The sequence below is a fragment of the Tribolium castaneum genome, chromosome 7, assembly GCF_031307605.1.
Source record: "Tribolium castaneum strain GA2 chromosome 7, icTriCast1.1, whole genome shotgun sequence".
Classification (NCBI taxonomy): Eukaryota; Metazoa; Arthropoda; class Insecta; order Coleoptera; family Tenebrionidae; genus Tribolium; species Tribolium castaneum.
The window spans coordinates 1679208-1706511 of NC_087400.1; the positions used below are offsets into that span (position 1 = coordinate 1679208).

At 31.8% G+C, this 27304-nt stretch overlaps 5 protein-coding genes across 5 annotated transcripts; 4 read left to right on the forward strand and 1 right to left on the reverse strand.

The window, feature by feature from the left end:
• Nucleotides 1-888: 888 nt before the first annotated feature.
• On the forward strand, nucleotides 889-5253 carry LOC655227 (uncharacterized protein). Its single transcript, XM_008200864.3, has 6 exons — nucleotides 889-1049; nucleotides 1098-1187; nucleotides 1231-1605; nucleotides 1652-1815; nucleotides 4446-4872; nucleotides 4920-5253. The coding sequence occupies exons 1-6, from the start codon at nucleotides 1047-1049 to the stop codon at nucleotides 5109-5111; spliced, it is 1251 nt and encodes a 416-aa protein (XP_008199086.1). The 5' UTR covers nucleotides 889-1046; the 3' UTR covers nucleotides 5112-5253.
• On the reverse strand, nucleotides 5178-10757 carry LOC655308 (uncharacterized protein). Its single transcript, XM_961836.4, has 4 exons — nucleotides 10391-10757; nucleotides 8130-8348; nucleotides 7712-7815; nucleotides 5178-7661 (listed from the first exon to the last, which is right to left on the reverse strand). Exons 1-4 carry the CDS (start codon nucleotides 10620-10622, stop codon nucleotides 7326-7328), a joined length of 891 nt encoding a protein of 296 aa, XP_966929.1. The 5' UTR covers nucleotides 10623-10757; the 3' UTR covers nucleotides 5178-7325.
• Nucleotides 10758-13531: 2774 nt separating this feature from the next.
• On the forward strand, nucleotides 13532-17421 carry LOC103314527 (uncharacterized). Its single transcript, XM_015984108.2, has 3 exons — nucleotides 13532-13672; nucleotides 13724-13810; nucleotides 13862-17421. Exons 1-3 carry the CDS (start codon nucleotides 13665-13667, stop codon nucleotides 14091-14093), a joined length of 327 nt encoding a protein of 108 aa, XP_015839594.1. The 5' UTR covers nucleotides 13532-13664; the 3' UTR covers nucleotides 14094-17421.
• A 357-nt stretch (nucleotides 17422-17778) lies between these two features.
• Nucleotides 17779-21666, forward strand: LOC135266836 (uncharacterized). The gene is made up of 3 exons (XM_064358157.1): nucleotides 17779-17917; nucleotides 17969-18055; nucleotides 18107-21666. The coding sequence occupies exons 1-3, from the start codon at nucleotides 17910-17912 to the stop codon at nucleotides 18336-18338; spliced, it is 327 nt and encodes a 108-aa protein (XP_064214227.1). The 5' UTR covers nucleotides 17779-17909; the 3' UTR covers nucleotides 18339-21666.
• A 401-nt stretch (nucleotides 21667-22067) lies between these two features.
• Nucleotides 22068-27282, forward strand: LOC135266835 (uncharacterized). Its single transcript, XM_064358156.1, has 3 exons — nucleotides 22068-22204; nucleotides 22256-22342; nucleotides 22396-27282. Exons 1-3 carry the CDS (start codon nucleotides 22197-22199, stop codon nucleotides 22625-22627), a joined length of 327 nt encoding a protein of 108 aa, XP_064214226.1. The 5' UTR covers nucleotides 22068-22196; the 3' UTR covers nucleotides 22628-27282.
• Nucleotides 27283-27304: the final 22 nt, after the last annotated feature.

The window sequence follows — 27304 nt, forward strand, 5'->3', positions numbered from 1 at the left end:
ATCAAAATCTATAAGATAGAATTGGTTTTATTTGATTTTGAGACACTTTAAAAATTGACCGATTTCTAAGGGGGGGTGTTAACTTTTTTTAATTTTTTTTATTTTCTCATTTACGGCTAAACTATTCAAAAAAGTGGAACTATTTTGATCCATACCTATGCAAAATGATCCGGGGAAACGATTGGCATCAAGAAAATTGCCAAATTCCCAATAGTTTTTTAGTTATGAATTTTTTAAAATTTTACCAAATTTTGCATTTGTCTCCAATTTGCTCGAAAACTATTAGTCGGAGAACAATAATTTTTTTTGAAAACAATAGATAATTCAAAGAGCTTTCCAACGATAATACACTTCATGGGGTTATCTCTATTAGTTCCGGAGCTATTGCTCGGGAAATGTTCCGGGTACCCAAAATCGACAAAAACTGCGACGAAAATTGAAAAAATCAAACATCAAAAAATCGAACATATGGACTTTTTGTGGACTTTTAACAACTTTTGTGGGTTGTTAAGACATGTAGAAGTCCATAAAAATTTACTGGAGTGAGTTTAAAAAAAATTTTTTTTTCACCTCTTTGAAGGTAAGTTGTCACTCAGGGAAATTTTAAGCAAAAAAATAGAAAATTTTAAATCTCGTGAAAAGTTGGTATAATACAGAAATTGAGCCGCTGAATTCAATGGAACAAACCGCATTGCTCTACGACTTTTAGTTTTTTTATATGAATTTTTTTTGTACAAGCTTTGATCGCCTCGGAAATTTTATCAACTTTAATTTTGATACGAAGATAAAAATTGATAGGGACGTATTGTGAGCATTCACTTTGTGCCAAACACGGCAATTCAAGTCTAAAAATAATTTCATTATTTGGGAAAATGGGATTCGCATTAGTGCGAAATCCCACCTGTCAGAACCATATGTTCGTATCAACAATCAGCGTTTTAGTGCAAAACATGGAAGTTCAGCTTTGTAATAATTCCCAAAATGTTACAATTGTAGTTAGATATACAGACCGTGAACTAATCTCCCGCATCTAAATTGGTCAAAGAATGGTAAAATTGTGTTTTTGCCGGCTTTAGTTACATAATAAAAATTCGTAGAGTTCTCTTAGAAATGGCTCGAGTGAGTCTTCATCAGACTCCTCAACGGACGGTGAAGACCAGGACGAGTCTTCTTCCTCGGTCACCCAGGTATTAAATAGTACGTTTAGCAGTGGTTTAAACAGTCCCTTAGGGCGTGGAGGACGTCCTGAGCACCTTCCGGGAGAAATGGCAGAAGGAGCTCCAGATATCGCCGCCAAAACGCGAACACCAGTCGCAGGACACGCCCCAGGACCCGGACGCCGAGACCCAGGCCAGGAGACTGTTCCTCAAGGGCGTGGACCTGGAAAAATCCGGGAAACTGTACGAGTCCATCCAGTTCTACCGACGCGCGGTCCAGCTGGTGCCCGACATAGAGTTCCGCATTGACAAGGAGGAGATGCACGAGAAAGATGAAGAAAACTCCGAAGGCGAGCACGAAGTAACGCGCGAGGGCGAGCTCCTGCAGCGCATTCAGAAAAAACTGTCCAAAAGGCCGGCCCTTTGCGTGCCAAAAACCGAGCAGAAAGTAACTATCTCCGTGAGGTTGGCAACGCTGACTCGGCTTTTTGCAGGGCACGCACATCTCAGTCCTGCCAACGGAAATGATTTTGCACATTTTGCGGTGGGTGGTGAGTGCGGAGCTGGATTTGAGGTCGCTGGAGATGTTTTCGATGGTGTGTCGGGGCTTTTATTTGTGCGCACGTGACCCGGAGGTGTGGCGGTTGGCGTGCCTGAGGTGAGCGGCCCCTCGGTGGTTTCAGGGTCTGGGGCTTGAACTGCCGAAATTCCCTGTATTCTTGTGAAAAATTGATGTATTATGTAAAATGAGCCGTAGAATTCAATGGAACAAACCGCATTGCTCTACGACTTTTAGTTTTGTTTTTATGAATTTTTTTAGTGAAAAACTTTGTTCGCCTCTGTAGCCGGAACCATTGCCCGGAGCGGCTCCGGGTTTGGTCGAAAAAATAGATAAAATTAAGGGCTATCAGATGGTTTTTTATTCGTTGTTCTAAGACTTACAGTTTCCGAGAAAAACGCAAAAAAAGGTTTCCATTTTCACTTTTTTTCAATTTTCAACCGCCAATTACGGCGAAACTATTAGAGTTATCGAGAAACGGAAAAATGGAGGATAACCGGAATAAAAAACTCTACAAAATGGCATAGGACTCAAAGCGATATCTCGCAAAAAAAATTTCAATTTTCAAACGCCGATTACGGCCAAACTAAAAGAGTTAGGAGAAAATGCTTTTTTAGATCGGAAAGAGCACATCAAAATCTATAAGATAGAATCGGTTTTATTTGATTTAGAGACACTTTAAAAATTGACCGATTTTAAGGGGGGGGTGTTAACTTTTTTTAAATTTTTTTTATTTTTTCATTTACGCCTAAACTATTCGAAAAAGTGGAACTATTTTGATTTATACCTATGCAAAATGATCCGGGGAATCGATTGGCATCAAGGAAATTGCCAAATTCCCAATAGTTTTTTAGTTATGAATTTTTTAAAATTTTACCAATTTTTGCATTTGTCTCCAATTTGCTCGAAAACTATTAGTCGGAGAACAATAATTTTTTTTGAAAAAGATAGATAATTTAAAGAGCTTTCCAACGATAATACACTTCATGGGGTTATCTCTGATAGTTCCGGAGCTATTGCTTGACAAAAGTTCCGGGTACCCAAAATCGACAAAAACTGCGACGAAAATTGAAAAATCAAACTTCTAAAAATCGAACATATGGACTTTTTGTGGACTAAAAACAACTTTTGTGGCTTGTTAAGACATGTAGAAGTCCATAAAAATTTACTGGAGTGAGTTTAAAAAAGTGTTTTACTCAGGAAATTTTAGCAAAAAAATTGAAAATTTTAAATCTCGTGAAAAGTTGGTATAATACAGAAAATGAGCCGCTGAATTCAATGGAACAAACCGCATTGCTCTACGACTTTTAGTTTTCGAGTTATGAATTTTTTTGTTGAATAACATTTTCCACTATTAGAAATACCTATCTCAATTTTTAGCAAAAAAATTGAAAATTTTATATCTCGTAAAAAGTTGGTATAATACAGAAAATGAGCCGCTGAATTCACTGGAACAAACCGCATTGCTCTACGACTTTTAGTTTTTGAGTTATGAATTTTTAATGAATAACCCGGCGCATCCACCAATTTTAAAATTAAAATATTTTTTTAAAAATTTTTTCGAGTAAGCTAGTGCTGTGAAATTGCTGGTATTCTAAGCAATTTGAGCAGCAGAATTCACTGGAACAAACCGTTTTGTTCTACGACTTTTAGTTTTCGAGTTATGAATTTTTTTGTTGAATAAAATTTTCCACTATTAGAAATACCTATCTCAATTTTTAGCAAAAAAATTGAAAATTTTATATCTCGTGAAAAGTTGGTATAATACAGAAAATGAGCCGCTGAATTCAATGGAACAAACCGCATTGCCCAACGACTTTTAGTTTTTAGGTAATGAATTTTTTAATGAATAACCCGGCGCATCCACCAATTTTAAAATTAAAATATTTTTTTAAAAATTATTCGAGTAAGCTAGTGTTGTGAAATGCCTGGTATTCTAAGCAATTTGAGCAGCAGAATTCACTGGAATAAACCGTTTTGTTCTACGACTTTTAGTTTTCGAGTTATGAATTTTTTTGTTAAATAAAATTTTCCACTATAAGAAATACCTATTTTAATTTTTAGCAAAAAATTTAAAAACTTTAGATCTCGTTAAGTATTGGTTTAATACAGAAAATGAGCCGCTGAATTCAATGGAACAAACCGCATTGCCCTACGACTTTTAGTTTTTAAGTTATGAATTTTTTAATGAATAACCCGGCGCATCCACCAATTTTAAAATTAAAATATTTTTTTAAAAATTTTTCGAGTAAGCTAGTGCTGTGAAATGGCTGGTATTCTAAGCAATTTGAGCAGCAGAATTCACTGGAACAAACCGTTTTGTTCTACGACTCTTAGTTTTCGAGTTATGAATTTTTTTGTTGAATAAAATTTTCCACTATAAGAAATACCTATTTTAATTTTTAGCAAAAAATTTAAAAACTTTAGATCTCGTTAAGTATTGGTTTAATACAGAAAATGAGCCGCTGAATTCAATGGAACAAACCGCATTGCTCTACGACTTTTAGTTTTTGAGTTATGAATTTTTAATGAATAACCCGGCGCATCCACCAATTTTAAAATAAAAATATTATTTTAAAAATTTTTCGAGAAAGCTATTGCTGTGAAATGGCTGATATTCTAAGCAATTTGAGCAGCAGAATTCACTAGAACAAACCGTTTTGTTCTACGACTTTTAGTTTTCGAGTTATGAATTTTTTGTTGAATAAAATTTTCCACGGTGGTTTCAGGGTCTGGGGCTTGAACTGCGGGAATTCCCCGTATAATTACCTGTCTTGGCGGCACATGTTTATCGAGCGGACGCGGCTGCATTTCAACGGCTGCTATATTGGGAAGACGACGTACATCAGGCACGGGGAGAACAATTTCCAGGACCAGTTTTACCGGCCGTGGCATCTAGTGGCCTATTACCGCTACTTGCGGTTTTTCCCCGAGGGGGTGGTGCTGGTTTTGACGTCGTCGGAGGAGCCGGCGCAGTGTGTGAGTCTGATGAAGAGCAGGAACGCTCGGAGCCCCATTCTGAGAGGCTATTACCGGCTGAAGGACGATAAAGTCACGCTGGTTGTGCAAAGACAGGATAATAAGCACGTGCCAGGCTTTAAGAAGAAGCGGAGAGGCGGGGATTTGCGGGAAATGGCGGAGCAGACGTTTCACATGGTAGGGGACTTTTCTGGCAAGGGTTGGTAGCACTGTTGGTTTTGCAGGAATTACAGATTAAAAGTACCAATAAAAAACGCCATGTGCAGTTGGTTTGGACACATTACTCCGTTTTTACAAGGACGCACAAAGGTGATGAGAGTACCTGCAATTTTGACTTGGTCGGTAACCGATTTCCGCCATTTTGGTTCTCGAGAGTCAAGAGCTACACTTCAGAGTCTGATAGTCCTTTACAGTAGAGTTTTTCATTTTTTTAAGGAAACGAAGAGGGAAATTATTTTTGGAAGGGATTCATATTTTCGAAGTACTTCTAATATTTATTTAAATATCTATACACAAAATGTACATAATTTATTGATAATAAAGGAAGATTTTATTTTACAGAGTTTTTATTTACACAACAGGAACCACTTACGTGGTCATTTAAAATTTATTTTTAAAGAGGAACTTTAAAACACAAACAATATCAGGAGATACAGGAGCCGGTGACTTTTACGCGCTTGCAAAATGGCGGCTTTATAATTCTTCGCGGCATTAATTTAATCCGCAGCTAAATGCGATCACGTGACCTGATTGAACCAATGAAGCTTTCCGTTAATGTCGCCAGAGGCGTCTAAGTTTTCAGAGCAATAAATTTATAAAAATTGTTGTAATTCAATAACGGTTAGCACAAGGCGAATTAAAAAATACAGGCAGATAGAGCATCAAATTCTCGATAATAGAAGATAAAAATAGTGCAAAAATTATATCTTGAACTATATTTAAAAAAATTTCAAAGTTTTACCAATTTGCACTCTGCCCCATATTTTTCAAAACGCTGCGAATACGGTTACAGATACAAGAAAAATGTTCAGAAGAAAGTTGTAGAGACCATATCTCTATCTTCAACCATTTAGGCCCCAAAGTCATTCAAAGACGCTCAAGTGTCGGATTTCCTTCATTTTGCCGGTGGTCAAATATTAGAAAATTAATTTATACCTAAACCGTTGAAGATAGACATATCGTGTCGCGGACTTTTTTATAGAAAATTTAATTCTCTACAACCTCGTTCCTTTCACTTTTTTGTATCTTCAACCGTATTCGCTGCGTTTGCAAAAAGAACGCAATAATAAGCGATTAATTTTTGGGCACCGTCGCCTATTTATTAAAACGCTGCGAATACGGTTGAAGATACAAAAAAGTGAAAGGTACGACGTTGTAGAGAATTAAATTTGCTACAAAAAAGTCCGCGACACCATATTTCTATCTTCAACGGTTTGGGTATAAATTCACTTTCCAATACTTGACCACCGGCAAAATGATGCAAATCAGTCGCTTGAGCATCTTTGAACGTTTTTAGGGCCTAAACCGTTGAAGATAAAGATATGGTCACGCTGACTTTTTTAAAGGAAATTTAATTCTCTACAACTTTCTTCTGAACGTTTTTCTTGTATCTTTAACCGTATTCGCAGCGTTTTGAAAAATACGGGCCGGAGCGCAAATTTTAAATCTTAAATAATTTTTTTCTCATGTTTCTCATCAAAATTTAAGTCCTCAGTTTTTCTCAGTCTGTTGAGAATGCAAAGCTCAACATTTCTGCATTTTTTCCAAGTAATTAGTGAACTGCTTGAATTTAAATTAATTTAAAACGATTTGACACACGATTTGGGGCGCCCTCATTTTTCCACTGCCGTACTACATCTTTGGGTGCGATTTTGTATCTCGTTTCGTCTCCTAACTTATAGTCTTTCGTAGGCAAAAAATACCTTTTAAAAAGTGTTATGTACAGAAAAGTACAGTAATAAAAATTGAACTGACTAAGGTTTTTTTCTTTTTTATTCTGAGTTAAAAAAATCACTCTATAAAGACAAGCCTGTGTGTTGAAAAGTTGCCGGTTCCTGTATAATGCGAACTTTGAACATTTTGTATAAAATACGTTTCTAATAAGATTGGTGTACGGACTGGCTGAGTTGTACCAGTATTGCCAACGTTATTTAAAAATAAGGAAGCACAGAGTTATTGCACGAAGGTTACTGCGGAAGTGTACAACTTACTACTAAAAAAATTCTTGGCCAATAAGGCAGTGCCAAACCCAAAAGAAAAAAATTAAAATAAATATATTTACGTGTTAATTTCTGAGACAAAAATAAAAACTATTTTGTTATTAACTTGTTTAGAAGTGGGAAAATACACGTCCACAGGCCGTATCTTATTGTAATTTCTAAGCCGGTACAACCCCCCTTTGTTGAAAAAAGCCTGATAAACCCACTACAGTAAGATATATTTTCATCACTGGAAACCCTACAGCTAGTTTAAAACAAAACTCTAACCTCATCTACTCTATCACAACTGTAATAAATTTTCTGGAAAAGTTAAAACGCGTGTCCGGAAGAACCACTTTGTGCGCAAGAAACAAGCGAAGATATTATTTAACCTGATTATCCCATTTTGCTGTCAATGGGCGTGGCTGCGCATCAGAGGGCGGCGCTACATTTCACCCGTGACATCCAGGCAAGGTCACGCATTGTCGCCACATGCATGGAATAAACCGCAGCCACGACCAACACATGCATGATATTATGCGAGTTCATGTAGAAATCCACGGCTCCAGGAAACCATTTCTCTGGAATATGGAGGGCGCCGATGGCCGCCCCGAAGATGGACACCAGGTCCTGGAGGATGACGTGCTGGAAGGCGGCCGGGTCGCCGCCCCCGTAGCTGGTGACGCGCAGACACCAGAGCAGGAGGCGCATCACGAAAGGCAGAAGGAAGCAAAGACGGCGCTCCCATGGCGACCATGCGATCATCGCCTGCGAACACCAATCGAATTATCGGGGGCGGGGCTGCGGGAGGCGCTTACTTTGTACAAGCCCCACAGGCTCAGCGCGCAATAGGCGACGATGGTGAACCAGCGCAGGAGGCGGGGCAGGCAGTACGTCGTCGCGATCACCATTGGCATGGCACCTGCAAAGGGGCGGAGCCCTATTTACTCTTCTAAACAGGAAATTTGTCGGAATTTTTTTTATTTAAATTAATTTATTTAAAAAATTTCGGGTGCAAATTTGGTGGATGCGCCGGGCTAATTTTTTTAAAAATGATTATAATTATTTGGCTATAAACCCTCCCCATCCTTTATCGATTCTAGAAGCAATTCAAACAGATCCTCTAAAGGACAAGGCTACAAGCGAAATTAAACCTCGTGTCCAGGACAAGTTCGCACGCTTGCATTTCGCTGACGTAACAAATTAACACAAACACGAAAAAATTACTATTATTACCGAAACTCTGACTGATCCAAATTCCTAACATGTCCAATTGGAGCAGACGATGATAAAAATTTTCGCTTCGATTTAAATTCATAAAAAGATGATAAACGAAACTTCCGACCCATGGACACAATATACCCAAGAAATGACACCATGAGAGGAAACGGAGCTCGACTTGGGACCATGGAAGCAAAGCAGGCACGGTGAAGAGGATGTAAAGTATTGGAATTGCTGCAACAAAAAAGATTTATTAGAAAATCGGACTTTTCCGGTTGCTTTAACGTCAATAATGCGGCTTTGTGCTGGATACAATAACGCGGCAAAAATTGCAATTGAAAAGGGCTCATTTATTTTACTCGAATAATAAACTATTCAAAGGTTTAAATAAAAACTAAACTAATTCAATAATTTATGTCTTCGTTAAGTAAAGTAAAAATAAAAGCATTAAAAGTAGGTATTAAATCTTCCAGGTTTTTAGGTTTTAAATGGATAAGTACAACAATAAGAAACATTTTGTTACTTTTCTTATTTATTTATTTTGTTATTTTTTGTACTCCTAGCGTTTTTTACTTTCCGACAATGGCTAGGGACATTTAATAGGTTGGTATCGTTATCGGTTATTTTTTACGATAAGTGACAGTTCTTGTCAAATTTTTGATTGTTTGTCCTGTTACCAACACATTACTAAATAAAAAAATAAAATAAAATATTAAAAATGTTATTAATTTTTTTTTGACAGATTCGTTACAAAAAATATCGTACCTAACTAGCTTGTTTGGAATGCATTTTCCTACATTCGCATTTCATGCAGCACTCGCTGTGCTCGTAGAGCAAACAAAGTGCTCATACGGGAGACTCGTTAGATAATCATTAGATTGGCTGTTATTATAATTAGAGAATTTATTTTGATTTTATAAGTATAGTCTGAAATGATTTTTATGTTACTGCACTCATTTGTTGTTTTCTTTTCTCGTTTTATCTTTAACCTGTTGCCCTTTTTTACCAATTTGAACTACGAAGGACTATAGCTTAGGAGATACAAAATCGCACCCAAAGATCTAGTACGGCGGTGTGAAAATGAGGGCGCCTCGAGCGTCATACCGTCTCGGTGTCAAATCGTTTTAAATTAATTAAAATTCAACCAGTTTACTAATTACTTCGAAAAAAATGGAGAAATGTTGAGCTTTGCATTCTCAACAGACTGAGAAAAACTGACAACTAAGATTTTCGTAAGAAATATGAGAAAAAAATTATTTAAAATTTAAAATTTGCGCTCCGGCCCGTATTTTTCAAAACGCTGCGAATACGGTTAAAGATACAAGAAAAATGTTCAGAAGAAAGTTGTAGAGAATTAAATTTCCTTTAAAAAAGTCAGCGAGACCATATCTTTATCTTCAACGGTTTAGGCCCTAAAAACGTTCAAAGATGCTCAAGCGACTGATTTGCATCATTTTGCCGGTGGTCAAGTCGCGGAAAGTGAATTTAAACCCAAACCGTTGAAGATGGAAATATGGTGTCGCGGACTTTTTTGTAGCAAATTTAATTCTCTACAACGTCGTTCCTTTCACTTTTTTATATCTTCAACCGTATTCGCAGCGTTTGGATAGATAGGCGACGGTGCCCCAAAAATTATCGCTTAGAATTATCAATTTGCGTTCTTTTTGCGAATACGGTTGAAGATACAAAAAAATGAAAGAGACGAGGTTGTAGAGAATTAAATTTTCTACAAAAAAGTCCGCGACACGATATGTCTATCTTCAACGGTTTAGGTATAAATTAATTTTCCAATACTTGACCACCGGCAAAATGAAGGAAATCCGACACTTGAGCGTCTTTGAATGACTTTGGGGCCTAAATGGTTGAAGATAGGGATATGGTCTCGCAGACTTTTTTAAAGGAAATTTAATTCTCTACAACTTTCCTCTGAACATTTTTCTTGTATCTGTAACCGTATTCGCAGCGTTTTGAAAAATATGGGGCAGAGTGCAAATTGGTAAAACTTTGAAATTTTTTTAAATATAATTTAAGATATAATTTCTGCACGATTTTTATCTCCGACTATTGAGAATTTGATTCTCTATCTGCTTGTATTTTTTTATTCACCTTGTGCTAACCGTTATTTAATTACAACAATTTTTATAAATTTATTGCTCTGAAAACTTAGATGGAACAAGTGCGCCTCTGGCGACATTACCGGAACTATCGACGACGGGGACGTTTTATTTGTACGTCGTTTTGAAATAATTTTGAAAGTGAAATTTGCGTCAAATTACCGTGCGTGACAATGTTGACAGTCTCGTTGTGCAGATAGCAGAGACTGTTAACGCAGCCCCACACCGTCAGCATCGGCCTGTACCCCGTGTGGATGTAGGGGTTGAACTGGAGATGCTTCGGCATGTCCCTCCATGCCAGCAGGGTGGTTTTCTGTCGGTCCCAAGTCTTGGTGGAGGACGTGGCGACGTCGGCGTCCTGCGAGCGACGCCGCCTCATCTCCGTTTCAGACATGATTTTTTTCAGAGTGCCGTTTTCACTTCTTCAGCTTTCAGCGGCACCATCACCGTGCTTTCACTATCACCGCGACATCGTGAATGACACGCGCTCGATCTGCTGATCGCGCAAAGCGATTTTGCGTTGCTAGGCCTTTGCACAAATATTTATTGATTGGGGTGGATTGGCGGCGGGTTCAAAAAACAGGGCGAATTTGCAGCTTTTTGAGGGTTGTTTAGTTGTTTTAGCACTAGGACTTTTGTCTTTTTTCAGTCTATTTTCGTTTTTTTTTTCTATTCCTACTTTCCATTTACGCTTTTATCTTCTCTCTTTTAAGTATATATTATTTTTATTTTCTATCTTCTATTTTCTATTTAAATTTCTTATCTTTTTATTCTTCATCCAAAACAGATCTTACCTTCCCTATTTTTTGTCTACTTTCTTTCCCTTAGTGTAAAGGAATTTACAATGTCTTCCATCACTTGTCTTTTTTTACCTCTGTCGTCTATCTTTTGTTTTCTTTTTTCTTTGTTCAGTCTTTTTGGCTTACATTCACTACCTTTCTTAAAATGTCTATACTTCTGTCATCTTTAATTTAATTTAAATTAATACATAAAAAAACATTTCATAAAAGAAAAAAATATTTATTTCAAAGAAACAAAAACTAAATATACAGAGTCGCTAAAAAGTATGGACACAGTTAAATATTTTCAGAACGGTTTAACAGAAAACCTTGAAATTTGGGGAACAGTTCAAGTGTTTAAATTCTATCATTTGAGAGCTTTTTCAAATTTTTATCGTCATTTATTTTGAAAATTCAAGGCTAACTTGATTTTTTTTAAATGGTACGAAAGGTCAAATTTAATCATTTTTAAAAGATCATTTTTTTCTGAATTCAATGATGAAACATGATACCCACCTTTACTTTAATTAAAATTAAAAAAATAAAAATTCAAAAAATTTCTGGAATAATAAAACTAAGTTAGCTTTGAAAATATTGTTATTAGCGATATTTGTCACTTGTCTCTTAGCCAAAAATTAAACTTGGGTGCAATAATTAGTTTAATAATAGTACATTTAAGTAAAAAAAATTCTCATGTTGGTTTATCATGGAGACAGAAAACCAAGAAGTTAGTGGAAATCAGTTTGAACATCGTTTGTAGCATAAAAATCAAGTATTCCGTGTTTAAAATTTCTTAATTAAAACGTTAAAAGTGTTATTTTAACAATTATTTTTAATTTTTACTTATTTTTTGGTTAATGAGCTAACGATAGATAAAGACAACATTTCCAAGGCTAACAAGATTTTACATTTTTCAAAATTTTCGATTTTTTTTAAGTTTCGATTAAATTAAGGTATGCATGTGTTATACCATAGAACTCAGAAAGAAATGCTCTTCTCAAAAATATTAAATTTGACCCTTGTTGCTATTTAAAAAAAATCAAGTTAGCCTTGTATCCGAAGAACAAATGGAGATAGAAATTTAATAAACATCTGAAACGATACAATTTAAGCATATACCAAATTTTAATAAGTTTATCATGAAATAACAAAAAAGTGGCATTATTTTGTTTTTTTATTATCAGTAACTTGTTTTTGAGCGAAAATGACGAAATCTTTGCTTATTCTGCAAAATATTCATCAATTTTCATTAAATTCATTATGGTTTCGGATGAGGAACACACTTATTTTGCCAAATTTTATATAAAAAAATAATATAAAAAGTAAATAATAATAATAATAAACAAATAATTATGGAATATATCGTAGTAATGAAAAATTAGGCTACATGGTACAATGTGTTTTTAAATGATTCTCGAATCTAGTTAACTCTGAAATTGGTTTACATATAAAAAAATTGAGCAGAGCGCTCAACTGTCAATAAATGTCAAGTATGTCAGTTGAGAAATTCAATTAAATTCTTTTAAATATTTCGTCAAAATGCTACACCGTGTAAGAAAACACTTTTATTATCGATGTTTATTTCCGAACTGGAGACTTTGTCTAAATGCCTATCATTAGTTATATGAAGCGGCATTTTCTTATTTTACATGAGAAATTCACAGACGACTAGATGACAATCATTTAAAAAAATCAAGTTAGCCTTGTATCCGAAAAACAAATGGAGATTGAAATATAATAAACATCTGAAACGATACTCTTAAGCATATACCAAATTTTACTGTATAGAATTAACAAAAAATACTTCAATAATTTTTGTCTTCTATCTCGTATAATCTATTTTCTATTTTTTCTATCCTCTGTTTGTTTTATATGTTATCTTTATTTTATATTTTTCATTATTTGTTCTATTTTCTATTATAATTTCTATTCTTTTTTCACTTGGGATTTATTTTACGATTATGAATTTTTATGGTTCGTTCGTTTGACTTTTTGGGCTTCTTTTGGTCATAAATGTTATCAAAATCTAGTGATAAAAACCAGATAATGATGTATTTGTTAGTTAGGTTTTTGAAATGATTTTGTTTAGGAAAACAATTACGAAAAACCTGTTCACATTAATCTTAACTTGTAATTATTTTGTTCAATATATATTTTTACTTTTTGCAATTTTGTGTTTCTTTCCCAAACACCTGAATACGAAAAAAGCATTCAAATATTCAATTTCTTCAACATTGTCGGGGGTCCTACGCTCAAATAAAAATTTTTTTGTTTTATTTGTGGGCCACTCTGTTTTTTACTAAGTAGTACTAACTAAGAACTTTACACTCAGTATTTCCAAAAATTATCACAATCAGCTGACAAGCATGTAAAATAATGGTTTAGTCAATTCCTGATTATCACTAGGCCAACTCATGATTTTCAAATGGTTGTATTAAAACTTCTCACATCGAATTCATGTCAACATTGTCAGGTGTTATCTTATTTATCTCTTTCACAAAAAAATCCAAATAGTGAACGCAATTCCAATTTTTACTGGAATGATTTTTCAAATCAAACACAAACTTTATCTCCAATCACTTGGAGTGTTTTTCCAATAAAATTGATATAAATTCACCTAATCCTCACACCAGCCTAGTCTATCTAAACCCACAAGCATGTTAAGGTAACTTTTCCCCACCTTTTCACCCAGTTACTCAAACCCCCCAATTTGTAGACTAGTTATTCTAGCCACGTGCTTAACCCTTGGCCATTTTGCCGACCATGACACTTTCAAAAACTGCTCCCGTGTGGAATTTTGCAAGTAATTGCCACCAAAAAAAATAAAATTTTTTTACTAACCCAACTGTCTTAGTACGTTACGAAACCGCCAACCCTTTGACAAATACGCAGTCGACCCCTCAACCATCACAATCGACGACAATGGCAGCGTAAAAATGACTCTAAAAGCAAAAAAAGGCTCCGACCTCCAACTGGAACTCCTGGCCCTAGTCGACCGTACCTTCCGCCTGCGAATAAAAGAAACAGCTTCGACACGATACGAACTCCACGACGTTCTGGTCGCCGAGCCCCAACTAGCCCAGTAAGTTGCAGTACTGGGATATGTACCACCTAAGCAAGCTTCCAGCAACAAGACAATTACGTGACCATCCAAGTTGGCGAGACCACCGCCCAGATTTTCTACGAGCCGTTCGTTGTCAACTTCTACCTGGTGCAAGTGCACCAGGTGGTGATTGACTAATAAGATTTTACATTTGTCAAAATTTTCGATTTGAGAGCTTTTTCAAATTGTTATCGTCATTTATTTTGAAAATTCAAGGCTAACTTGATTTTTTTTAAATGGTACAAAAGGTCAAATTTAATCATTTTTAAAAGATCATTTTTTTCTGAATTCAATGATGAAACATGATACCCACCTTTACTTTTATTGAAATGTCAAAAAATAAAAATTAAAAAATTTTCTGGAATAGTAAAACTAAGTTAGCTTTGAAAATACGTTATAGGCGATATCCGCAACTTGTCTTTTAGCCAAAAATTAAACTTGGGTGCAATAATTAGTTAAATAATAGTACATTTAAGTAAAACTGAGCGAAAAAAATTCTCATGTTGGTTTATCATGTAGACAGAAAGCCAAGAAGTTAGTGGAAATCAGTTTGAACATCGTTTGTAGCATAAAAATCAAGTATTCCGTGTTTAAAATTTCTTAATTTAAACGTTAAAAGTGTTATTTTAACAATTATTTTTAACTTTTACTTATTTTTTGGTTAATGAGCTAACGACAGATAAAGACAACATTTCCAAGGCTAACAAGATTTTACATTTTTCAAAATTTTCGATTTTTTTTAAGTTTCGATTAAATTAAGGTATGCATGTGTAATACCATAGAACTCAGAAAGAAATGCTCTTCTCAAAAATATTAAACTTGACCCTTGTTGCTGTTTAAAAAAAATCAAGTTAGCCTTGTATCTGAAGAACAAATGGAGATAGAAATTTAATAAACATCTGAAACGATACAATTTAAGCATATACCAAATTTTAATAAGTTTATCATAAAATAACAAAAAAGTGGCATTATTTTGTTTTTTTATTATCTGTAACTTGTTTTTGAGCGAAAATGACGAAATCTTTGCTTATTCTGCAAAATATTTCATCAATTTTCATTAAATTTATTATGGTTTCGGATGAGGAACACACTTATTTTGCCAAATTTTATAAAAAAAATAATATAAAAAGTAAATAATAATAATAAACAAATAATTATGGAATCTATCGTAGTAATAAAAAATTAGGCTACCTGGTACAATGTGTTTTTAAATGATTCTCGAATCTAGTTAACTATCTTTTGTTTTCTTTCTTCTTTGTTCAGTCTTTTTGGCTTACATTCACTACCTTTCTTAAAATTTCTATACTTCTGTCATCTTTAATTTAATTTAATTTAATACATAAAAAAACATTTCATAAAAGAAAAAAATATTTATTTCAAAGAAACAAAAACTAAATATACAGAGTCGCTAAAAAGTATGGATACAGTTAAATATTTTCAGAACGGTTTAACAGAAAACCTTGAAATTTGGGGAACAGTTCAAGTGTTTAAATTCTATCATTTGAGAGCTTTTTCAAATTTTTATCGTCATTTATTTTGAAAATTCAAGGCTAACTTGATTTTTTTTAAATGGTACGAAAGGTCAAATTTAACCATTTTTAAAAGATCATTTTTTTCTGAATTCAATGACGTAAAATAATACCCACCTTTACTTTTATTGAAATGTAAAAAAATAAAAATTCAAAAAATTTCTGGAATAGTAAAACTAAGTTAGCTTTGAAAATACTGTTATTAACGATGTCTGTCACTTATATAATAGCCAAAAATTAAACTTGGGTGCAATAATTAGTTTAAAAATAGTACATTTAAGTTAAAATGAGCGAAAAAAATTCTCATGTTGGTTTATCATGGAGACAGAAAGCCCAGAAGTTGGTGGAAATCAGTTTGAACATCGTTTGTAGCATAAAAATCAAGTATTCCGTGTTTAAAATTTCTTAATTAAAACGTTAAAAGTGTTATTTTAACAATTATTTTCAACTTTTACTTATTTTTTGGTTAATGAGCTAACGACAGATAAAGACAACATTTCCAAGGCTAACAAGATTTTACATTTTTCAAAATATTCGATTTTTTTTATGTTTCGATTAAATGAAAGTATGCATGTGTTAAACCATTGAACTCAGAAAAAAATGCTCTTCTCAAAAATATTAAATTTGACCCTTGTTGCTATTTAAAAAAAATCAAGTTAGCCTTGTATCCGAAGAACAAATGGAGATAGAAATTTAATAAACATCTGAAACGATACAATTTATATACTCTTAAGCATATACTAAATTTTAATAAGTTTAGCATAAAATAACAAAAAAGTGGCATTATTTTGTTTTTTATTATCAGTAACTTGTTTTTGAGCGAAAATGACGAAATCTTTGCTTATTCTGCAAAATATTCATCAATTTTCATTAAATTCATTATGGTTTCGGATGAGGAACACACTTATTTTGCCAAATTTTATATAAAAAAATAATATAAAAAGTAAATAATAATAATAATAATAAACAAATAATTATGGAATCTATCGTAGTAATGAAAAATTAGGCTACATGGTACAAATGATTCTCGAATCTAGTTAACTCTGTAATTGGTTTACATATAAAAAAATTGAGCAGAGCACTCAATTGTCAATAAATGTCAAGTATGTCAGTTGAGAAATTCAATTAAATTCTTTTAAATATTTCGTCAAAATGCTACACCGTGTAAGAAAACACTTTTATTATCGATGTTTATTTCCGAACTGGAGACTTTGTCTAAATGCCTATCATTAGTTATATGAAGCGGCATTTTCTTATTTTACATGAGAAATTCACAGACGACTAGATGACAATCATTTAAAAAAATCAAGTTAGCCTTGTATCCGAAAAACAAATGGAGATTGAAATATAATAAACATCTGAAACGATACTCTTAAGCATATACCAAATTTTACTGTATAGAATTAACAAAAAATACTTCAATAATTTTTGTCTTCTATCTCGTATAATCTATTTTCTATTTTTTCTATCCTCTGTTTGTTTTATATGTTATCTTTATTTTATATTTTTCATTATTTGTTCTATTTTCTATTATAATTTCTATTCTTTTTTCACTTGGGATTTATTTTACGATTATGAATTTTTATGGTTCGTTCGTTTGACTTTTTGGGCTTCTTTTGGTCATAAATGTTATCAAAATCTAGTGATAAAAACCAGATAATGATGTATTTGTTAGTTAGGTTTTTGAAATGATTTTGTTTAGGAAAACAATTACGAAAAACCTGTTCACATTAATCTTAACTTGTAATTATTTTGTTCAATATATATTTTTACTTTTTGCAATTTTGTGTTTCTTTCCCAAACACCTGAATACGAAAAAAGCATTCAAATATTCAATTTCTTCAACATTGTCGGGGGTCCTACGCTCAAATAAAAATTTTTTTGTTTTATTTGTGGGCCACTCTGTTTTTTACTAAGTAGTACTAACTAAGAACTTTACACTCAGTATTTCCAAAAATTATCACAATCAGCTGACAAGCATGTAAAATAATGGTTTAGTCAATTCCTGATTATCACTAGGCCAACTCATGATTTTCAAATGGTTGTATTAAAACTTCTCACATCGAATTCATGTCAACATTGTCAGGTGTTATCTTATTTATCTCTTTCACAAAAAAATCCAAATAGTGAACGCAATTCCAATTTTTACTGGAATGATTTTTCAAATCAAACACAAACTTTATCTCCAATCACTTGGAGTGTTTTTCCAATAAAATTGATATAAATTCACCTAATCCTCACACCAGCCTAGTCTATCTAAACCCACAAGCATGTTAAGGTAACTTTTCCCCACCTTTTCACCCAGTTACTCAAACCCCCCAATTTGTAGACTAGTTATTCTAGCCACGTGCTTAACCCTTGGCCATTTTGCCGACCATGACACTTTCAAAAACTGCTCCCGTGTGGAATTTTGCAAGTAATTGCCACCAAAAAAAATAAAATTTTTTTACTAACCCAACTGTCTTAGTACGTTACGAAACCGCCAACCCTTCGACAAATACGCAGTCGACCCCTCAACCATCACAATCGACGACAATGGCAGCGTAAAAATGACTCTAAAAGCAAAAAAAGGCTCCGACCTCCAACTGGAACTCCTGGCCCTAGTCGACCGTACCTTCCGCCTGCGAATAAAAGAAACAGCTTCGACACGATACGAACTCCACGACGTTCTGGTCGCCGAGCCCCAACTAGCCCAGTAAGTTGCAGTACTGGGATAAGTACCACCTAAGCAAGCTTCCAGCAACAAGACAATTACGTGACCATCCAAGTTGGCGAGACCACCGCCCAGATTTTCTACGAGCCGTTCGTTGTCAACTTTTACCTGGTGCAAGTGCACCAGGTGGTGATTGACTAATAAGATTTTACATTTGTCAAAATTTTCGATTTGAGAGCTTTTTCAAATTGTTATCGTCATTTATTTTGAAAATTCAAGGCTAACTTGATTTTTTTTAAATGGTACAAAAGGTCAAATTTAATCATTTTTAAAAGATCATTTTTTTCTGAATTCAATGATGAAACATGATACCCACCTTTACTTTTATTGAAATGTCAAAAAATAAAAATTAAAAAATTTTCTGGAATAGTAAAACTAAGTTAGCTTTGAAAATACGTTATAGGCGATATCCGCAACTTGTCTTTTAGCCAAAAATTAAACTTGGGTGCAATAATTAGTTAAATAATAGTACATTTAAGTAAAACTGAGCGAAAAAAATTCTCATGTTGGTTTATCATGTAGACAGAAAGCCAAGAAGTTAGTGGAAATCAGTTTGAACATCGTTTGTAGCATAAAAATCAAGTATTCCGTGTTTAAAATTTCTTAATTTAAACGTTAAAAGTGTTATTTTAACAATTATTTTTAACTTTTACTTATTTTTTGGTTAATGAGCTAACGACAGATAAAGACAACATTTCCAAGGCTAACAAGATTTTACATTTTTCAAAATTTTCGATTTTTTTTAAGTTTCGATTAAATTAAGGTATGCATGTGTAATACCATAGAACTCAGAAAGAAATGCTCTTCTCAAAAATATTAAACTTGACCCTTGTTGCTATTTAAAAAAAATCAAGTTAGCCTTGTATCTGAAGAACAAATGGAGATAGAAATTTAATAAACATCTGAAACGATACAATTTAAGCATATACCAAATTTTAATAAGTTTATCATAAAATAACAAAAAAGTGGCATTATTTTGTTTTTTTATTATCTGTAACTTGTTTTTGAGCGAAAATGACGAAATCTTTGCTTATTCTGCAAAATATTTCATCAATTTTCATTAAATTTATTATGGTTTCGGATGAGGAACACACTTATTTTGCCAAATTTTATAAAAAAAATAATATAAAAAGTAAATAATAATAATAAACAAATAATTATGGAATCTATCGTAGTAATAAAAAATTAGGCTACCTGGTACAATGTGTTTTTAAATGATTCTCGAATCTAGTTAACTATCTTTTGTTTTCTTTCTTCTTTGTTCAGTCTTTTTGGCTTACATTCACTACCTTTCTTAAAATTTCTATACTTCTGTCATCTTTAATTTAATTTAATTTAATACATAAAAAAACATTTCATAAAAGAAAAAAATATTTATTTCAAAGAAACAAAAACTAAATATACAGAGTCGCTAAAAAGTATGGATACAGTTAAATATTTTCAGAACGGTTTAACAGAAAACCTTGAAATTTGGGGAACAGTTCAAGTGTTTAAATTCTATCATTTGAGAGCTTTTTCAAATTTTTATCGTCATTTATTTTGAAAATTCAAGGCTAACTTGATTTTTTTTAAATGGTACGAAAGGTCAAATTTAACCATTTTTAAAAGATCATTTTTTTCTGAATTCAATGACGTAAAATAATACCCACCTTTACTTTTATTGAAATGTAAAAAAATAAAAATTCAAAAAATTTCTGGAATAGTAAAACTAAGTTAGCTTTGAAAATACTGTTATTAACGATGTCTGTCACTTATATAATAGCCAAAAATTAAACTTGGGTGCAATAATTAGTTTAAAAATAGTACATTTAAGTTAAAATGAGCGAAAAAAATTCTCATGTTGGTTTATCATGGAGACAGAAAGCCCAGAAGTTGGTGGAAATCAGTTTGAACATCGTTTGTAGCATAAAAATCAAGTATTCCGTGTTTAAAATTTCTTAATTAAAACGTTAAAAGTGTTATTTTAACAATTATTTTCAACTTTTACTTATTTTTTGGTTAATGAGCTAACGACAGATAAAGACAACATTTCCAAGGCTAACAAGATTTTACATTTTTCAAAATATTCGATTTTTTTTATGTTTCGATTAAATGAAAGTATGCATGTGTTAAACCATTGAACTCAGAAAAAAATGCTCTTCTCAAAAATATTAAATTTGACCCTTGTTGCTATTTAAAAAAAATCAAGTTAGCCTTGTATCCGAAGAACAAATGGAGATAGAAATTTAATAAACATCTGAAACGATACAATTTATATACTCTTAAGCATATACTAAATTTTAATAAGTTTAGCATAAAATAACAAAAAAGTGGCATTATTTTGTTTTTTATTATCAGTAACTTGTTTTTGAGCGAAAATGACGAAATCTTTGCTTATTCTGCAAAATATTCATCAATTTTCATTAAATTCATTATGGTTTCGGATGAGGAACACACTTATTTTGCCAAATTTTATATAAAAAAATAATATAAAAAGTAAATAATAATAATAATAATAAACAAATAATTATGGAATCTATCGTAGTAATGAAAAATTAGGCTACATGGTACAAATGATTCTCGAATCTAGTTAACTCTGTAATTGGTTTACATATAAAAAAATTGAGCAGAGCACTCAATTGTCAATAAATGTCAAGTATGTCAGTTGAGAAATTCAATTAAATTCTTTTAAATATTTCGTCAAAATGCTACACCGTGTAAGAAACCACTTTTATTATCGATGTTTATTTCCGAACTGGAGACTTTGTCTAAATGCCTATCATTAGTTATATGAAGCGGCATTTTCTAATTTTACATGAGAAATTCACAGACGACTAGATGACAATCGTTTAAAAAAATCAAGTTAGCCTTGTATCCGAAAAACAGATGGAGATTGAAATATAATAAACATCTGAAACGATACACTTAAGCATATACCAAATTTTACTGTATAGAATTAACAAAAAATACTTCAATAATTTTTGTCTTCTATCTCGTATAATCTATCTTCTATTTTTTCTATCCTCTGTTTGTTTTATATGTTATCTTTATTTTTTATTTTTCATTATTTGTTCTATTTTCTATTTTTTTTTTCACTTCGGATTTATTTTACAATTATGATTTTTTATGGTTCGTTCGTTTGACTTTTTGGGCTTCTTTTGGTCATAAATGTTATCAAAATCTAGTGATAAAAACCAGATAACGGTATTTCATAACGATGTATTTGTTAGTTAGGTTTTTGAAATGATTTTGTTTAGGAAAACAATTACGAAAAACTTGTTCACATTAATCTTATATTGTAATTATTTTGTTCAAATATATTTTTACTTTTGCAATTTTGTGTTTCTTTCCCAAACACCTGAATACGAAAAAAGCATTCAAATATAAAATTTTTTTAGAAATTAGCTGACCTCGTAACTTTGTCGGGGGTCCTACGCTCAAATAAATATTTTTTTGTTTTATTTTTGGACCACCCTGTTTTTTACTAAGTAGTACTAACTAAGAACTTTACACTCAGTACTTCCAAAAATTATCACAATCAGCTGACAAGCATGTAAAATAATGGTTTAGTCAATTCCTGATTATCACTAGGCCAACTCATGATTTTCAAACAGTTGTATTAAAACTTCTCACATCGGATTCGTGATGGTTTTGTACAAAATTTCATGTCAACATTGTCAGGTGTTATCTTATTTATCTCTTTCACAAAAAAATCCAAATAGTGAACGCAATTCCAATTTTTACTGGAATGATTCTTCAAATCAAACACAAACTTTATCTCCAATCACTTGAAGTGTTTTTCCAATAAAATTGATATAAATTCACCTAATCCTAACACCAGCCTAGTCTATCTAAACCCACAAGCATGTTAAGGTAACTTTTCCCCACCTTTTAACCCAGTTACTCAAACCCCCCAATTTGTAGACTAGTTATTCTAGCCACGTGCTTAACCCTTGGCCATTTTGCCGACCATGACACTTTCAAAAACTGCTCCCGTGTGGAATTTTGCAAGTAATTGCCACCAAAAAAAATACAATTTTTTTTTACTAACCCAACTGTCTTAGTACGTTACGAAACCGCCAACCCTTCGACAAATACGCAGTCGACCCCTCAACCATCACAATCGACGACAATGGCAGCGTAAAAATGACTCTAAAAGCAAAAAAAGGCTCCGACCTCCAACTGGAACTCCTGGCCCTAGTCGACCGCACCTTCCGCCTGCGAATAAAAGAAACAGCTTCGACACGATACGAACTCCACGACGTTCTGGTCGCCGAGCCCCAACTAGCCCAGTAAGTTGCAGTACTGGGATAAGTACCACCTAAGCAAGCTTCCAGCAACAAGACAATTACGTGACCATCCAAGTTGGCGAGACCACCGCCCAGATTTTCTACGAGCCGTTCGTTGTCAACTTTTACCTGGTGCAAGTGCACCAGGTGGTGATTGACTAATAAGATTTTACATTTGTCAAAATTTTCGATTTGAGAGCTTTTTCAAATTGTTATCGTCATTTATTTTGAAAATTCAAGGCTAACTTGATTTTTTTTAAATGGTACGAAACGTCAAATTTAATCATTTTTAAAAGATCATTTTTTTCTGAATTCAATGATGTAACATGATACCCACCTTTACTTTTATTAAAATGTAAAAAAATAAAAATTCAAAAATTTTCTGGAATAGTAAAACTAAGTTAGCTTTGAAAATACTGTTATTAGCGATGTCTGTCACTTGTATATTAGCCAAAAATTAAACTTGGGTGCAATAATTAGTTTAATAATAGTACATTTACGTAAAACTGAGCGAAAAAAATTCTCATGTTGGTTTATCATGGAGACAGAAAACCAAGCAATTAGTGGAAATCAGTTTGAACATCGTTTGCAGCATAAAAATCAAGTATTCCGTGTTTAAAATTTCTTAATTAAAACGTTAAAAGTGTTATTTTAACAATTATTTTTAACTTTTACTTATTTTTTGGTTAATGAGCTAACGACAGATAAAGACAACATTTCCAAGGCTAACAAGATTTTACATTTTTCAAAATTTTCGATTTTTTTTAAGTTTCGATTAAAGTAAGGTATGCATGTGTTGTACCATAGAACTCAGAAAAAAATGCTCTTCTCAAAAATATTAAATTTGACCCTTGTTGCTATTTAAAAAAATCAAGTTAGCCTTGTATCCGAAGAACAAATGGAGATAGAAATTTAATAAACATCTGAAACGATACAATTTGTATACTCTTAAGCATATACCAAATTTTAATAAGTTTAGCATAAAATAACAAAAAAGTGGCATTATTTTGTTTTTTTATTATCAGTAAATTGTTTTTGAGCGAAAATGACGAAATCTTTGCTTATTCTGCAAAATATTCATCAATTTTCATTAAATTCATTATGGTTTCGGATGAGGAACACACTTATTTTGCCAAATTTTATAAAAAAAATAATATAAAAAGTAAATAATAATAATAAACAAATAATTATGGAATCTATCGTAGTAATAAAAAATTAGGCTACCTGGTACAATGTGTTTTTAAATGATTCTCGAATCTAGTTAACTATCTTTTGTTTTCTTTCTTCTTTGTTCAGTCTTTTTGGCTTACATTCACTACCTTTCTTAAAATTTCTACACTTCTGTCATCTTTAATTTAATTTAATACATAAAAAAACAATTCATAAAAGAAAAAAATATTTATTTCAAAGAAACAAAAACTAAATATACAGAGTCGCTAAAAAGTATGGATACAGTTAAATATTTTCAGAACGGTTTAACAGAAAACCTTGAAATTTGGGGAACAGTTCAAGTGTTTAAATTCTATCATTTGAGAGCTTTTTCAAATTTTTATCGTCATTTATTTTGAAAATTCAAGGCTAACTTGATTTTTTTTAAATGGCACGAAAGGTCATTTTTTAAAGATCATTTTTTTCTGAATTCAATGATGAAACATGATACCCACCTTTACTTTTATTGAAATGTAAAAAAATAAAAATTAAAAAATTTTCTGGAATAGTAAAACTAAGTTAGCTTTGAAAATACGTTATAGGCGATATCCGCAACTTGTCTTTTAGCCAAAAATTAAACTTGGGTGCAATAATTAGTTAAATAATAGTACATTTAAGTAAAACTGAGCGAAAAAAATTCTCATGTTGGTTTATCATGTAGACAGAAAGCCAAGAAGTTAGTGGAAATCAGTTTGAACATCGTTTGTAGCATAAAAATCAAGTATTCCGTGTTTAAAATTTCTTAATTTAAACGTTAAAAGTGTTATTTTAACAATTATTTTTAACTTTTACTTATTTTTTGGTTAATGAGCTAACGACAGATAAAGACAACATTTCCAAGGCTAACAAGATTTTACATTTTTCAAAATTTTCGATTTTTTTTAAGTTTCGATTAAATTAAGGTATGCATGTGTAATACCATAGAACTCAGAAAGAAATGCTCTTCTCAAAAATATTAAACTTGACCCTTGTTGCTATTTAAAAAAAATCAAGTTAGCCTTGTATCTGAAGAACAAATGGAGATAGAAATTTAATAAACATCTGAAACGATACAATTTAAGCATATACCAAATTTTAATAAGTTTATCATAAAATAACAAAAAAGTGGCATTATTTTGTTTTTTTATTATCTGTAACTTGTTTTTGAGCGAAAATGACGAAATCTTTGCTTATTCTGCAAAATATTTCATCAATTTTCATTAAATTTATTATGGTTTCGGATGAGGAACACACTTATTTTGCCAAATTTTATAAAAAAAATAATATAAAAAGTAAATAATAATAATAAACAAATAATTATGGAATCTATCGTAGTAATAAAAAATTAGGCTACCTGGTACAATGTGTTTTTAAATGATTCTCGAATCTAGTTAACTATCTTTTGTTTTCTTTCTTCTTTGTTCAGTCTTTTTGGCTTACATTCACTACCTTTCTTAAAATTTCTATACTTCTGTCATCTTTAATTTAATTTAATTTAATACATAAAAAAACATTTCATAAAAGAAAAAAATATTTATTTCAAAGAAACAAAAACTAAATATACAGAGTCGCTAAAAAGTATGGATACAGTTAAATATTTTCAGAACGGTTTAACAGAAAACCTTGAAATTTGGGGAACAGTTCAAGTGTTTAAATTCTATCATTTGAGAGCTTTTTCAAATTTTTATCGTCATTTATTTTGAAAATTCAAGGCTAACTTGATTTTTTTTAAATGGTACGAAAGGTCAAATTTAACCATTTTTAAAAGATCATTTTTTTCTGAATTCAATGACGTAAAATAATACCCACCTTTACTTTTATTGAAATGTAAAAAAATAAAAATTCAAAAAATTTCTGGAATAGTAAAACTAAGTTAGCTTTGAAAATACTGTTATTAACGATGTCTGTCACTTATATAATAGCCAAAAATTAAACTTGGGTGCAATAATTAGTTTAAAAATAGTACATTTAAGTTAAAATGAGCGAAAAAAATTCTCATGTTGGTTTATCATGGAGACAGAAAGCCCAGAAGTTGGTGGAAATCAGTTTGAACATCGTTTGTAGCATAAAAATCAAGTATTCCGTGTTTAAAATTTCTTAATTAAAACGTTAAAAGTGTTATTTTAACAATTATTTTCAACTTTTACTTATTTTTTGGTTAATGAGCTAACGACAGATAAAGACAACATTTCCAAGGCTAACAAGATTTTACATTTTTCAAAATATTCGATTTTTTTTATGTTTCGATTAAATGAAAGTATGCATGTGTTAAACCATTGAACTCAGAAAAAAATGCTCTTCTCAAAAATATTAAATTTGACCCTTGTTGCTATTTAAAAAAAATCAAGTTAGCCTTGTATCCGAAGAACAAATGGAGATAGAAATTTAATAAACATCTGAAACGATACAATTTATATACTCTTAAGCATATACTAAATTTTAATAAGTTTAGCATAAAATAACAAAAAAGTGGCATTATTTTGTTTTTTATTATCAGTAACTTGTTTTTGAGCGAAAATGACGAAATCTTTGCTTATTCTGCAAAATATTCATCAATTTTCATTAAATTCATTATGGTTTCGGATGAGGAACACACTTATTTTGCCAAATTTTATATAAAAAAATAATATAAAAAGTAAATAATAATAATAATAATAAACAAATAATTATGGAATCTATCGTAGTAATGAAAAATTAGGCTACATGGTACAAATGATTCTCGAATCTAGTTAACTCTGTAATTGGTTTACATATAAAAAAATTGAGCAGAGCACTCAATTGTCAATAAATGTCAAGTATGTCAGTTGAGAAATTCAATTAAATTCTTTTAAATATTTCGTCAAAATGCTACACCGTGTAAGAAACCACTTTTATTATCGATGTTTATTTCCGAACTGGAGACTTTGTCTAAATGCCTATCATTAGTTATATGAAGCGGCATTTTCTAATTTTACATGAGAAATTCACAGACGACTAGATGACAATCGTTTAAAAAAATCAAGTTAGCCTTGTATCCGAAAAACAGATGGAGATTGAAATATAATAAACATCTGAAACGATACACTTAAGCATATACCAAATTTTACTGTATAGAATTAACAAAAAATACTTCAATAATTTTTGTCTTCTATCTCGTATAATCTATTTTCTATTTTTTCTATCCTCTGTTTGTTTTATATGTTATCTTTATTTTTTATTTTTCATTATTTGTTCTATTTTCTATTTTTTTTTTCACTTCGGATTTATTTTACAATTATGATTTTTTATGGTTCGTTCGTTTGACTTTTTGGGCTTCTTTTGGTCATAAATGTTATCAAAATCTAGTGATAAAAACCAGATAACGGTATTTCATAACGATGTATTTGTTAGTTAGGTTTTTGAAATGATTTTGTTTAGGAAAACAATTACGAAAAACTTGTTCACATTAATCTTATATTGTAATTATTTTGTTCAAATATATTTTTACTTTTGCAATTTTGTGTTTCTTTCCCAAACA

Bases quoted from the DNA above. Each gene is read 5' to 3' on its own strand.
- LOC655227 (XM_008200864.3), top strand. The intron at 1,606-1,651 runs GTAACTATCTCC...GGCTTTTTGCAG, and splicing joins TGCCAAAAACCGAGCAGAAA to GGCACGCACATCTCAGTCCT. The intron at 4,873-4,919 runs GTAGGGGACTTT...TTGGTTTTGCAG, and splicing joins CGGAGCAGACGTTTCACATG to GAATTACAGATTAAAAGTAC.
- LOC655308 (XM_961836.4), bottom strand. From the start codon at position 10,622: ATGTCTGAAACGGAGATGAGGCGGCGTCGCTCGCAGGACGCCGACGTC. The intron at 8,349-10,390 runs GTAATTTGACGC...TTTTTGTTGCAG, and splicing joins TGTCAACATTGTCACGCACG to CAATTCCAATACTTTACATC. The intron at 7,816-8,129 runs GTAATAATAGTA...GCCCCTTTGCAG, and splicing joins TTGGATCAGTCAGAGTTTCG to GTGCCATGCCAATGGTGATC.
- LOC103314527 (XM_015984108.2), top strand. The intron at 13,811-13,861 runs GTAATTGCCACC...CAACTGTCTTAG, and splicing joins TCCCGTGTGGAATTTTGCAA to TACGTTACGAAACCGCCAAC.
- LOC135266836 (XM_064358157.1), top strand. The intron at 18,056-18,106 runs GTAATTGCCACC...CAACTGTCTTAG, and splicing joins TCCCGTGTGGAATTTTGCAA to TACGTTACGAAACCGCCAAC.
- LOC135266835 (XM_064358156.1), top strand. The intron at 22,343-22,395 runs GTAATTGCCACC...CAACTGTCTTAG, and splicing joins TCCCGTGTGGAATTTTGCAA to TACGTTACGAAACCGCCAAC.